General features: G+C 60.9%; 1 protein-coding gene across 1 annotated transcript; it reads right to left on the bottom strand.

Annotated features, from left to right (window-relative positions):
* Window positions 1–110: 110 nt before the first annotated feature.
* LHX5 (LIM homeobox 5) lies at window positions 111–9,331 on the bottom strand. The gene is made up of 5 exons (XM_031442861.2): window positions 9,159–9,331; window positions 6,935–7,158; window positions 5,968–6,245; window positions 5,101–5,266; window positions 111–1,348 (listed from the first exon to the last, which is right to left on the bottom strand). Exons 1-5 carry the CDS (start codon window positions 9,329–9,331, stop codon window positions 981–983), a joined length of 1,209 nt encoding a protein of 402 aa, XP_031298721.1. The 3' UTR covers window positions 111–980.
* Between the last annotated feature and the right edge of the window lie 1,766 nt (window positions 9,332–11,097).

An 11,097-nucleotide genomic window follows, 5' to 3' on the forward strand; every position in this document is an offset into this window, starting at 1 on the left:
CATACTTTATTTGTTTCTTCTTTATACAAAATAAGGAAACTAGAAGCGTTCAACTTCCAAAAAAGTATAATACTGTACATCTTGACTGCCCAGCCTCCAGGACCCGGGCAGGGAGGGTGGTCCGTCGGCCAGAGCCCAGAAATCTTGGCGCCTTGCCCAGGGGGAGAGCAGGGTGGGCGAGTGTTCAAGTCTGGTCGGGACCCCCGGGCTCAAAATAAATGTCAAAGGAAAGAAGAGGTGGGGGTCGGGCCCCCGAGCTGGCAATATATGGACCGCCCCCCTTCCTGGAAAAGCTGACCTTGATCCTCGAAATTGGCCACCAGGGGGCGCCAACGCGCAGGTGGATCTGTCTTCCAGCGACACCCCCATTCAAGAGTGTTTCTCACCCTCTCCATCTTCTCTCTCTCTCTCTGTCTCTGGCTGGCGCTCTCTCCATCTTCTAACTCATTTTGCTCCCTTTCCTCTCTCTCCCTTCAATCTCTCTCTTTCACTTATCTTTTTTTTTTTTAAAGACGGGAAAGCAGAGTGAGAAATAAGATTACAAAATGCCACTCGGATTGCAGAGAAGGGAAAAAAAAATCGTCTCCGCCCCTTGGCCTCAACCCTCTCTTGGTCCAAAGACGTGGTGGGTGGGTTGGGGGATCGAGGGAAGTCTAGAGCGTGCTTGAAATCCCTCGACCCTCCGGAGAATTAACTTTGGTCCCAACAAATTGCTCGCGGCTGCCGGGAGAGCGCTGGCAGCGGGCCGGGGGTCCCGGAGAGCCAGCGGAGTGGATGGAGATGGGGGTCGGTCCCTCGCGGCGCCCAGGAGCAGCTGCCGGTTGAGTGCGGACCCGAGAGGGAGCCTCGAGGGCGCCCTGGGCCGCATCCGCGTCGGGCGCTTTGGCTTCCGAAGGCTGGGTCCAGGGTGGGGGGCCGGCCGGGCGAGACCCCCGGGGTCGAGAGCGCGGGGTAGGGGGGGGCGGCCCGGCCCGGCAGCCTTACCACACGGCGGCCTCGTTGAGCTCCGGGTTGGGGTGCGACAGGGGTCCGCTGTATCCGCTGGTGCCGCTCATGGGGAAGGGCGGGCTGGGACCGCCGCTGAACACCTCGCCCGGCATGGGGTGCAGCGCGCCCGGCAGGCCCGGCTCGGGGCTCGGCGTGTCCGGGTGCGAGATCATGTCGGTGAACCTGGGGTTGTCGGCGGCGTGCGGGCCGGCGAGCGGCGGCTCCAGCGCGCCCAGCGGCGTCGAGCCGGGCCCCGAGGCAGCCAGGAAGCTCGAGTCGGCCGGGGACTGCGCCTGCGACGGCGGGCCGTGCGCGAAGAAGTCGTAGTTGCCTCCTGGCGCGTAGTAGTCGCCCTGGTAGTCTGCGGGAGGGGACGGGGTAGCGGGGAGACGGGGAGACGTGAGAGATGGCGAGGTCGCTAAGGGACTCGGGGGGGGGGGGGCCCGGTGGAAGGGGACCTGGGCAGACCCAGGCCAGAGACGTGCGGACATGGTTGGGGCCGGCTGGACGGGACATTACTGGGGGACAGCGCGACACTGACTCTAGGTTAGAGAGAGGGCTGCGGAGAGACCCGCAGAGAACAAGGGAGAGGCAGGCAGGAGGGACGGAGGACCAGACCCAGGCTCATACTGGGGAGAGAGACGAGAGATACTGAAAGGCAAGAGACTCAGATGACGAGGCACACATAGCGAAAGACCCTGAGAGTTCAAAGTCAGAGGTTCCCTGGCATAGACGGAGAGGAGACAGCGGTGGCGGGAGGCACAGAGATGGACAATTCCAGGCAGTGTCTTAGAGTTGGCGAGAAATATACAGCGAGGGACACGGAAACTGCCGGATAAAGAGACTGGGAGAGATCGGCAGAGGACCGGGAGGAAGGGGAGCCCCCAGACTCAGAGTCAGGGCGTGGGCAGGGGCAAGAAAAGAGGCTCAGAGTCGCCGAACCACGGCCGAGACGCAGACCCAAGAGATCCGGGGTCGAGTAAGGCAGAGAAGGTCTAGAAGAGGCAAAGAGAAAGAGATGAGACGGCTGGGTGGTTAGAGACACAGGGAAAACCCGGCAGGAAAGAGACTGAAGGTCAGAAGAGACAGGCAGCTGGAGACTGGCGAGAAGTCAGAGAGATGGCCAGAGACGCGGGGGCTGACAGGCTGGGGAGGCGGGAGCGATCAGAGCCCAGAGTGTGAAATGGTTGAGACCAGGCGGCGACCTGGCCGGGAAAGGCTGGGACCCAGCAGCGGCCAGAGCGCAGACGGACTGGAGAGAATGGCCCTGGCCGCTGGACGTGAGCTCGCAAGGCGGCCTCAGAACCCTCTGCCCCCTGAGCCCCGCCGACCTGGCCCAGCCCTTCGCCCCGGGTCCGTCTCTGTCTGACCATTTGCATCTGCCTTGCCTGGCCTGGAATGGAGAAAGCCGAGCCCCGGGAACTTGGGAGATGGGGAAGAGGAGGATGCGAGCACTCCCCCGGTGGCTATGCTTTAAGTTTCATGCGCCTCGGGGTAAAAGCTCTGTCCCCCCCGCTTACCCACGGGTTTGCCCCGACAATAAGGTTTTGGAGTATCTGGGGACACTGAGCCCTTTTGATAACCCGGTGAAAGTTATGGTTTCTCTCTCCAGAAAAATGCACAAACGTGAATTTTGCCCACAAATTCAGGCAGCACCAGTTTCTGCATCAACCCTGTATAGCCCCCTTCCCCAAGCCCCCTTCCCCAAATCCTTCCGAACAGCCTCCCCCACCCCCAACCAGGTGCTCCCCTTAAGGACTGGGGTGTGAGATCCCAAGAAAGGAGCACCTTGTAGCTCAGATCGGTGACAATAACCCGCTTTGTACGGCGGGAAAACCAGCGAGTCCGGAAGCCGGGGTCTCCTTGGCAAACCCACGCCCCCAGCTTAGTGTTGGGGTCTGTCACCAGGGCGAGTTTTGGACGCCCCCTGCCGCCCCTCTTCCCTCTCCAAACCCTCCCTGACATCATTCCAAATGGGGGGTGTCTGGAGGCGGGCTTGGGGATGGTTTAGGCAACAGCTAAAACGGTCGCCAATTATTTTTTAAAAACCACTCATTCCATTCTCCCCGTAAGTGAAGGGAAGGGTTGGAAGCGGCGAATTTGGGGCTCCTAAGGGACGGAGGTGGGGGACGGCCGCGGCCCCTAGCGAGCGGGCTAGCCAGCAAGGGCCTAGGCCCCCGCGCGGAGCGCGCCGCCTCCGCCCATATGGCGGCCGGGCCGGAGGTAACTGGAACAAACGCCGTCTGAACAGGGCACAAAAGCCGCAGCTGGGGCTTTGTCCGCGCTCCCACGGGGAGCCGCCGGCTCCGCCGCCCGGCCCCTTTCTCGCCCGCTGCCGGCCGCCGCCGCCGCCGCGATCTCCCAGCGCGGGTTAGGCGGGGCTGCCTCGTTGGGGCTGGGGGTTCCCGCCCCCCCCCCATTCCGGGGAAAGAAGGGCCCGCGTGTCCAGGCCCCCACCCCATCCGGCAGACACGCGGGCAGAGGAGGCGGCGGGATTGGTGGGGGACACACAGGTCCTGGGGGAAACCTTGGTTAATTACCCAGGCGGAGAGAAAATTCCGTACTAGTACCGCCCCACCAACCTCCCCGCACCGCCCGGCGGAGATTTTGTGCAGAAGAGAGTCGGTGAGTGGAGTCCACCATCCAAGCTGCCCTGGGCGTCTGTAGCCCCCAGCCTGGGCCCTGCCATCTCAATCTCTTCCCCAAAAGCACATTAGCACATTTTGTCCACAACTTCTGGGGGTCCTGGCCCGACATGAAGATCTAATCTTCCAGGCCTGAGGATGTACCAAAGCTGGTTGTAGGGTTCTCTTACTTTCCCTTCTGGGTTCGCCTGGGCACCCACTCCTGGCCTCTCCCTCCACCTTGCCCTCAAGCTGACTTTTCTAAGAGAAGGTGCCTCTCCCCAAACTAGGCCACTAGCCCCAGCTCCCCTCCTCCTGGCTGGGAGGCACTGAGTGACTCAAAACACAGGTCCGTCTCAGGCAGAGGCATTCCTGGGGGCTCCCTAAATTCAGAGACTTGAAAACAGAAGGGAGAGGTGCCTTCCTTGACCCCCCTTCCTTGACACCCCCCAAGTCTGGAAAGTGTAGGATGGTGAGTCAGTGCTGCACTGCCCCAGAGCAACCCAGTCTCAAAACAATGAGGAGGGGGAGTCAGGAGAGGCCACTGAGTGCGAATGAGAAAGCTCCTTCGCTTAACAGGGTGGGGAGAAGGGAGGAGAGGATAGAAGGAAGAAGGGAAGGGGTGATCAAGAGGAGAGTTCACCCAGGCCTGAGCCAGGTGACACCAACAGAGGAACTGGCCTGTGCAAAGTGAGCTCCTTGCACCCCCAAAGACAGAGAGTGGAAAACTGGGTTGACTCAATCCTTGCCCCGCCAAGCCTAGCCCCGAAGAACCCTGGTGTGCTTGGAGCTGGAGGGTGGGCAGGAGTCCTTGTCTGGAGCAACTGCCCGCATCTGGGGTAACAGGGCCAGATGCTGTCCTCACTGTCCCCAGTCCCCAGTCCCGAGGTGGAAAAGGAGATGCTGACTTGGAAGATAGCATGGGGGCGACCTCAGATGAGTCCTGACCCCTCCATCCCTACTGCCGGTGCTACCCTCCAATGCCTGCTTTCCTGCGGGTGCCAAATACACCAGGCCTTGGGCAAGGGCAGCAGGAAGGCTGGGGTGTCAGGCTGGGAGGAGGTGCAGGTGGATTTGTGTGTGCCTGACTTGGTGTGATGCGTGAGAATGTCAGTGTATCTGTCAGTGTATGGGGGGCGGTATACTTGTGTGTGGTTGTGTGTGACCATCTGTCTAGACGCGTGTTCCTGAGGTCTCTGAACTCGAGTGTGTGTCCTGTGGGGATGTGTCACAGCTTGCCCCCGGTGCTTCTCTGTGGGTACCACTGTGTGGGTGAATAAACCCATGTGTCTGATTTTATGTCCAGGAGGTATCTGTGGGTAAGTATTTGTGTGTTGATGCGTGTCTATTAAAGTGTGTTCATGAATGTGTATGTCCTGCATGGGTAGAAGGGGGGTCCCTGAGTGGCCGAGAATGTGGAGATCTGGCCCTGCCAACGGGCGTACACCTACCGAGGTGTAGGGCACCGGCGCGCACACGGGGTGCTTACCTCCGTAGTAGGTGTACGGAGTGGACCCCAGCATTTCAGACTCGTCCAAGCGGCCGCCCAGCGGACGCATGCGCCTCGGACTCCGGAAGAAGGCGTGTCTCCGGGCGCCCAGTGCGCTCAGCTGTTTCATCCGGCGTTCTTTGGACCGTCGGTTCTGGAACCACACCTGAGACACAGGAGGGTGCTGTGAGCTCGGTTCGGGGTGCCCTTCTCTCCTTGCCCCGGCTGCCCCCGCTGGGTCCTAGCGCCTCTTCTGCACCAAGGCTGCCCTGAGCAGGGGGGCCGGGCCGGATTAGGCCGGAGGGGTGGAGAGGGGCCTCGGCGAACCAGCCAAGGGTGAAGGATTTCGCGGACCCGTGGGGCGACTCATAAAGACTTGGGCTTCCTAGTCCTTGGCCCGTCCGCGGTCTGACGGCTTTATAAAGGCCTCCCGCCCGGCATGGCTGTGGTCTCGGCCCCTCGGCTCCGCGGCCGGACTCTGGCCGTTTGTCTGTCTGCCCGCGCATCCGCGCAGGGAGGGGGCACGCGAAGAATATCGCCTCTTTCTCTGCTCGGAGGATGGGAACAAGGGGAAGGTCCTGTACTCCAGCGGGGCTTAAAACCCTCCTTGAATGGCGTGGGGTGGGATTCAGAGTGGTGAAGTGACCCGCCCAAGATGACACCGCCAGGAGGACAGCAGGGCTAGGCTGAGTCTTTCGGTTAAGAGTTTAACCAGCTGGCCCCGACCTTGGGCGCACCGTCTGCCCCTAGACCCGAACTCGGCGCTCTCTTAGCAAACGAGGCTGGGTGGGAGACTCGACTCCTCCAAGCTTCCTGGCCGCCCGGGCAAAGCGGGGCTGGGGAGGGGTGACCCGGGCCGGGCCGCACCTGGATGACGCGCATGTTGAGGCCGGTCTCCTGTGCCAACTGCTCGCGGATGTGGCGCGTGGGCTTGGGCGTGGCGGCGAAGGCGGCCTTGAGCGTCTCCAGCTGCTTGGCTTTGATGGTGGTGCGCGGGCCGCGCCGCTTCGTGCCCGAGTTCTGCTCCTCGTTCTCGTTGTTGGCTGTCTCCTTGTCCGACGACGTCGAGTTGTCCGTTTCCTTGGGGTCATCCTGGAGTGGGTCCTGGAGGTCCGGGGACAAACTGCGGTCCGTACAGGATGACACTGCGAGGGGGAGGGAGCGGGAAGGGGACAGGGCGTAAGCAGCAGTCCGAGACCTCTCCAATCCCATAGCAGGTTCCTGCGGGCCCAGGCCACCACCAACCTGGCGGGGTGCCCTCCCAAGCCCAGCGACAGCCCCTCCCCTAGGGGCCAGGCGCCCGCCCACTCCCTCCAGGAGGGGCCAGGCCTTTGGAGGGGCCCTTCTCAAGCCCTCTCAGCACTTTTCAGCTATTACTTGGGAAAGGGGGAGGCACGCTCTCTGGAGAGCCTGGCCTTCTTGGAGGGTGGCTGGGAGGAGGGTGCAGATGCCCTCCAGGCCTGGAATCTTCTTCTCCCTTCTCTCCTTCCTCCAGACCCCAATTAGTGTCCTCCCAGTGCAGCTAGAAATGATCAGACTCAGAAAGGGGAAAATGTGCGGCTCCAAACTGGGGGAGGAGGGCAACTTGGAAAAGGCTCTTGAATTGGAGGAGGGTGGGGGAGAGCTGGCAGTGTGGGTCTCCTGGAAGGCTGGCTCCGAATGCTGACTCACTTCCCAAGCCCGGGGCCCCTCCATTTGCCTTGACCTGCCCGGAGGGAGTGAGCTCTGAGCCGGGCACCTAAGGCACACAGGGACAAAGTAGGGAGTGCAGGCTGGCCACGGAGGGAAGGCACTGGGGCCTGGGTTGGGGTGGGGTGGGGTGGGGGCCTCCTACCTGAGTTGAGACTGCCCTCTTTGAGGCTGGGTGAGCTCAGGTAGTCGTCCTTGCACACGAACTTGTTCTCGTCGATGACGTAGAGCTCCTCGCCTGTGGACAGCTGCTTGTTGCAGACCATGCAGGTGAAGCAGTTGAGGTGGAAGACTTTGCTGCGGGCCTTGCGCACCAGGTCGCTGGGCGAGATGCCTTGCGCACAGCCCGCACACTTAGTACCAAAGCGCCTGCAGACACAACCCGGCCTGTCACCTGGGGCCAGCCCAGTGTCCCATCCTCTGGAACCCCTGACCTCTTCCCCTCTTCCCCCACCCTGCCCTAGCTTTTGAGAAGCCTCCATGTCCACATCTGTCAGATGAGGTCCCAGTCCTATCCTCCCTGGCCGGAGTGCAAGAGATGAGACAAATGCCCTGGGCTGTTCTTGGGACTGGAACTGTCATGCCTCAGTCAGGTGTACTTGGATTCTGCTGGGCCCCCAGCAATAGGTGCAGCCTTCATCCAAGCAGAGGGCCCAGAGCACCCCAAGTTGTGCCCCTCCCCTGCCCCACATCTTTTCCAGATCTGCCTAGGCTGCTGGAGGCTAATTCTGCTCTCTAGTCTTGAGGATTTTAAGCCAGACAGCCTGGGTTTGGACCAATTCTTGACTTTGCCTCCTGGATCCTTTCTAATCTACTGGGATCCTCCAAGTAGGGCCCATCGGTCTGGCTGGTGGGCCCTACCCTTGGGGTGGGGAGCTCCTTTCCTGAGCTGAACTTGAGCTGGAAAGAGGGAACCTTCTACTCATTCCCAGCATCACCAGCACCGTAGACTTTCCAGTCCTTGCTCTGTGCCCCACTGGAGCAAGTCCAGAGAGCAGGGACTGAATCTCCAGTTCCCCAAATCTCAGGTCCTGGCAGGCAGCGGGAGACTGTGACCAGAAGGCAATCCTAAACCTGCACGGCCATAATGCGGGATCTCTCCCATCCCCCCTTTCCTGCGTTCCTGGTCTAAATCCTTTTCTTTCTTCCTTGAGCGCTGGGAGAAGGCCGGCCTGCCCCGAAATGGGTGGTGCAGACCGGCGCTGGGAGGAGTGAGGCTCAGGTTGGGGGAGGGGGAGGGCCCAGGACTTTGGGGCCCTGCATCTACTCACGCCCACATCTCTAAACAGGGCGAATTTGGGTGACGTTGATGTAGTGAGGGCATTAGAAGCCATAAGTCACTTTTGGCCTTATCCAGCAGCGTAATTGGCCATATGCACCTTATCAAAAATCATTAGGTGCTTTGCAAGCACTGCCACATTAGGGGCCTTGGGCCTCTGGGGCTGGGGAGTTTACACGTGTAAAGGCGCGTCTGACATTTTCTTCTATTCAAATTCCCTAGTGCCAGTCACTGGGGCCAGCAAGCAGCCTTTCTCCGTGGTGGCATTAATCACGCCCCCCTTCCCTCCGCGCCCGGAATTCGCACTCACAAAGCTGGCTCTGGGCACCGGGGGAAGCAGGCAGGGCTGAGCTGCCAAAAACCCCGCAGCCTTTCAGGCCAACCCTTGGCATTTCTCAGTTGGGGAAACTGAGGCCCAGAGAAGTGATCTGCTCTGACCTGCCTAAAGGCCCCCATGGGCAGCAAAGGGAGGTGACATGACCCAGGCTAGACCTCGGAGGTCCTGATTCCAGCTTTCATTTCGTTTGTACTTTCAGCAGGGGAGGACGTCTAAGGAGTTGATGGGGGGTGGGTGACAAGGAGATGGCTCCTTCCCGCATCACCAGAGGAGACCTTCCTGGCTGAGCCCCCTCTGGAGCTGGGAAGTTTCTGTTTGTCCAGGAGGCCAGCCTCTGGACTCACAAACTCTGCATGATGGGTGATGAGCCCCCAGTTGCCCCTAACTTTGGAAAAATCCTTCCTCTCCCAGAACCGAGCTAGAATCTTTGACCCTGCGGAGTCCTCAGCTAGGAAGAGGCAGAGGCGAGTGCGGGCAAGTTTGTCAGGCTTCTTCCCTTGCCCCACCACCGCTCCAAGCCGGCCTGGAAAAGCCAGTGGGAAGCAGGCAAGCAGTGTCCTTCTCATTCTGCCCGGGGCTGGGGCCCTTCCCCGACCGGACTGAAGACAGGAGGAAAGCGACGAGCTCCGCAGGTCCCCATTTAAGCTGGTGAGCCTGGGCGGCTGGGATGGGTTTCATGGTCTCCCCTTCCCCGGTGCCCCCACGGAGCGCGCGGGGCGGACGCGCGGGCAGCAAGGAGCCGCGGCCTCTTACCTGAAGAAGTCATTTTTGCAGTAGAGCTTGCCCTCGCGCGAGAAGCACTTCTCCGAGAGGTTGGTCTTACACTCGCAGCACTGAACGCATTTGATGTGCCACGCGCGGTCCAACACGTTCAGCAGAAAGCGGTCGAGGATGGGCCGCTCGCAACCGGCACAGTGCACCATCATAGCCCCGCGCCCCGGCGGCTCCGGCCGCCTTGCCCTCCCTTTGGGCCCCCGGCCCTCGGGCCCCCCGGCCCCGCCGCTGCGCTCCGCCTCTTCTCTCGACCGCGGCCGGGCGAGTCCGGTCCGAACCAAGACTCAGCCGGTCAAGTCCTTGGGTGATCGCTGGGCTGGTGCTGGGCTGCCCGGGGGCGGGGTAGGGAGCGGTGGCGTTCACAGCCTCATGCCCCGGACCGCGCGCCCCAGTGCTTGTTCCGTGCTCCCCCAGGTGTCTTGGGTGGCTGCTCGCCTCGGCGTTGCCGAGCGGCTTTCCTCGGTGGCGGTGGCGCCGGCACTTTCCCCCACTTTCAAGCGGTCCCGATCCTCATCTTTGTCTGGCCGCCGCCTAATTCGCGCATCCTTATTCAGATTTGGTGACGTGGCGCGGCACGTAGGGGGCCCGGCGGCCAATGGGCGCGCGGTGGCCATGGCAACCTCTTAAATTTATAGCATATCTAAATTGGCTACAGCGTTGCGGTCCGGGCAGAGCAAAAAAAACAAGGCATCAGTATTGTTGAGTATTAGCTTGTACCTGGTTCGGAGCCTAAGTAAGTATTTACCTTTCAGTTTGGGGCTGGGGGCTGGGGGCCGCGCGATCTGAAAACTGGGTCTCTCTTCTCTCTCCTCACAAATATTTGGGGGCTAGGGTTCCAAGGCTTAGTGGGGGAGGGCCCTCTGCCCCCTTCGCCATCCCCGGAACTTGCAGAAGTTGCCCGAGGCCGGGATCGCGCTCTACGTCGTCTGCCCCCTCTTCCCTAGCCCAGCCCACCGTTTTGGACTCCGCGATCCGTGCGCCCCTGGGGTCTGCGCCCTGGAGCTGCGACAGAGAGGTTCTCGGACTCCCGGAGCCGGCCCCAGCTTCTTTTGTCATACACGGGGCTGGGGCCCAGCAGGGCCTTTCTCATGGAGAGAGAAAGAGAGAGAGACCGCGCTGCTTGAGTATCTTGGGTGTCTTTCCCCATGCAGGGCCAGGCCCAGGTTGTGGGGGCGGGTGTCCTCTGGCCAGAGCATGCTGGCTGCCGGCCTCTGGGGAGATGTGGGGAGGGGGAGGTCCAGGGTGCACCGGTCTTCCCGAAGCCAGCCCAGAAGTGACGTTCACCACCACGTCTCTGCTTTCCTCGCTGAACCTTCCAGATCTCAGGTCAGCCAGTCTGGGTGCCGTGGTGAGTGGGTAGCTTGGCCAAGGCGGGGACGCTCGAGATTGTGTGGGTGCCCTTTGCACATGCAGGGCGTCCGGGCTGGGTGTGCACATTCTATCCTTCAAAGGAGGCAGGAGACACTGAGGGTGAGGGGGGTGTTGGCAGGTGTCTGTGGAGTGGAAGTGTGACTCTGGTGGGGGGAGGGAGAGGGCCAGGCACCCTTTCCCAAGGGACCAACCCAGCCACTAATGGGGTGCTCTAAGTTAGAGAGGCCAGCCAGGCAAGTTGGGGATTTTTCCTTCCAGCTCCAGGAAAGAGGTCTGATGGGGTCTGTAGGGCCTGGGCCCAAGGGCTTGGAGCCAGAGGAGTGTGTATTTGTGCCAAGAACTGGCTGTGGATGCGTGTTTGTGTGCATTTGCTGTGTTTATTAGTGTATATTTGCTGCTGGAGAATCACGTTTTTGCCTGTTTATAGGTACTCAGGAGTCAATCATGTGAATACCCTTTGACATGTGTACTTTTTGCCTGCACATTTGTGTATTTATATCTGTGTATAGTTCTAATGTTTGTGTGTGTTAGTCTGCGTGCCCCTGTT

This window comes from Camelus dromedarius, chromosome 31 (assembly GCF_036321535.1).
Source record: "Camelus dromedarius isolate mCamDro1 chromosome 31, mCamDro1.pat, whole genome shotgun sequence".
NCBI classification, from domain to species: domain Eukaryota; kingdom Metazoa; phylum Chordata; class Mammalia; order Artiodactyla; family Camelidae; genus Camelus; species Camelus dromedarius.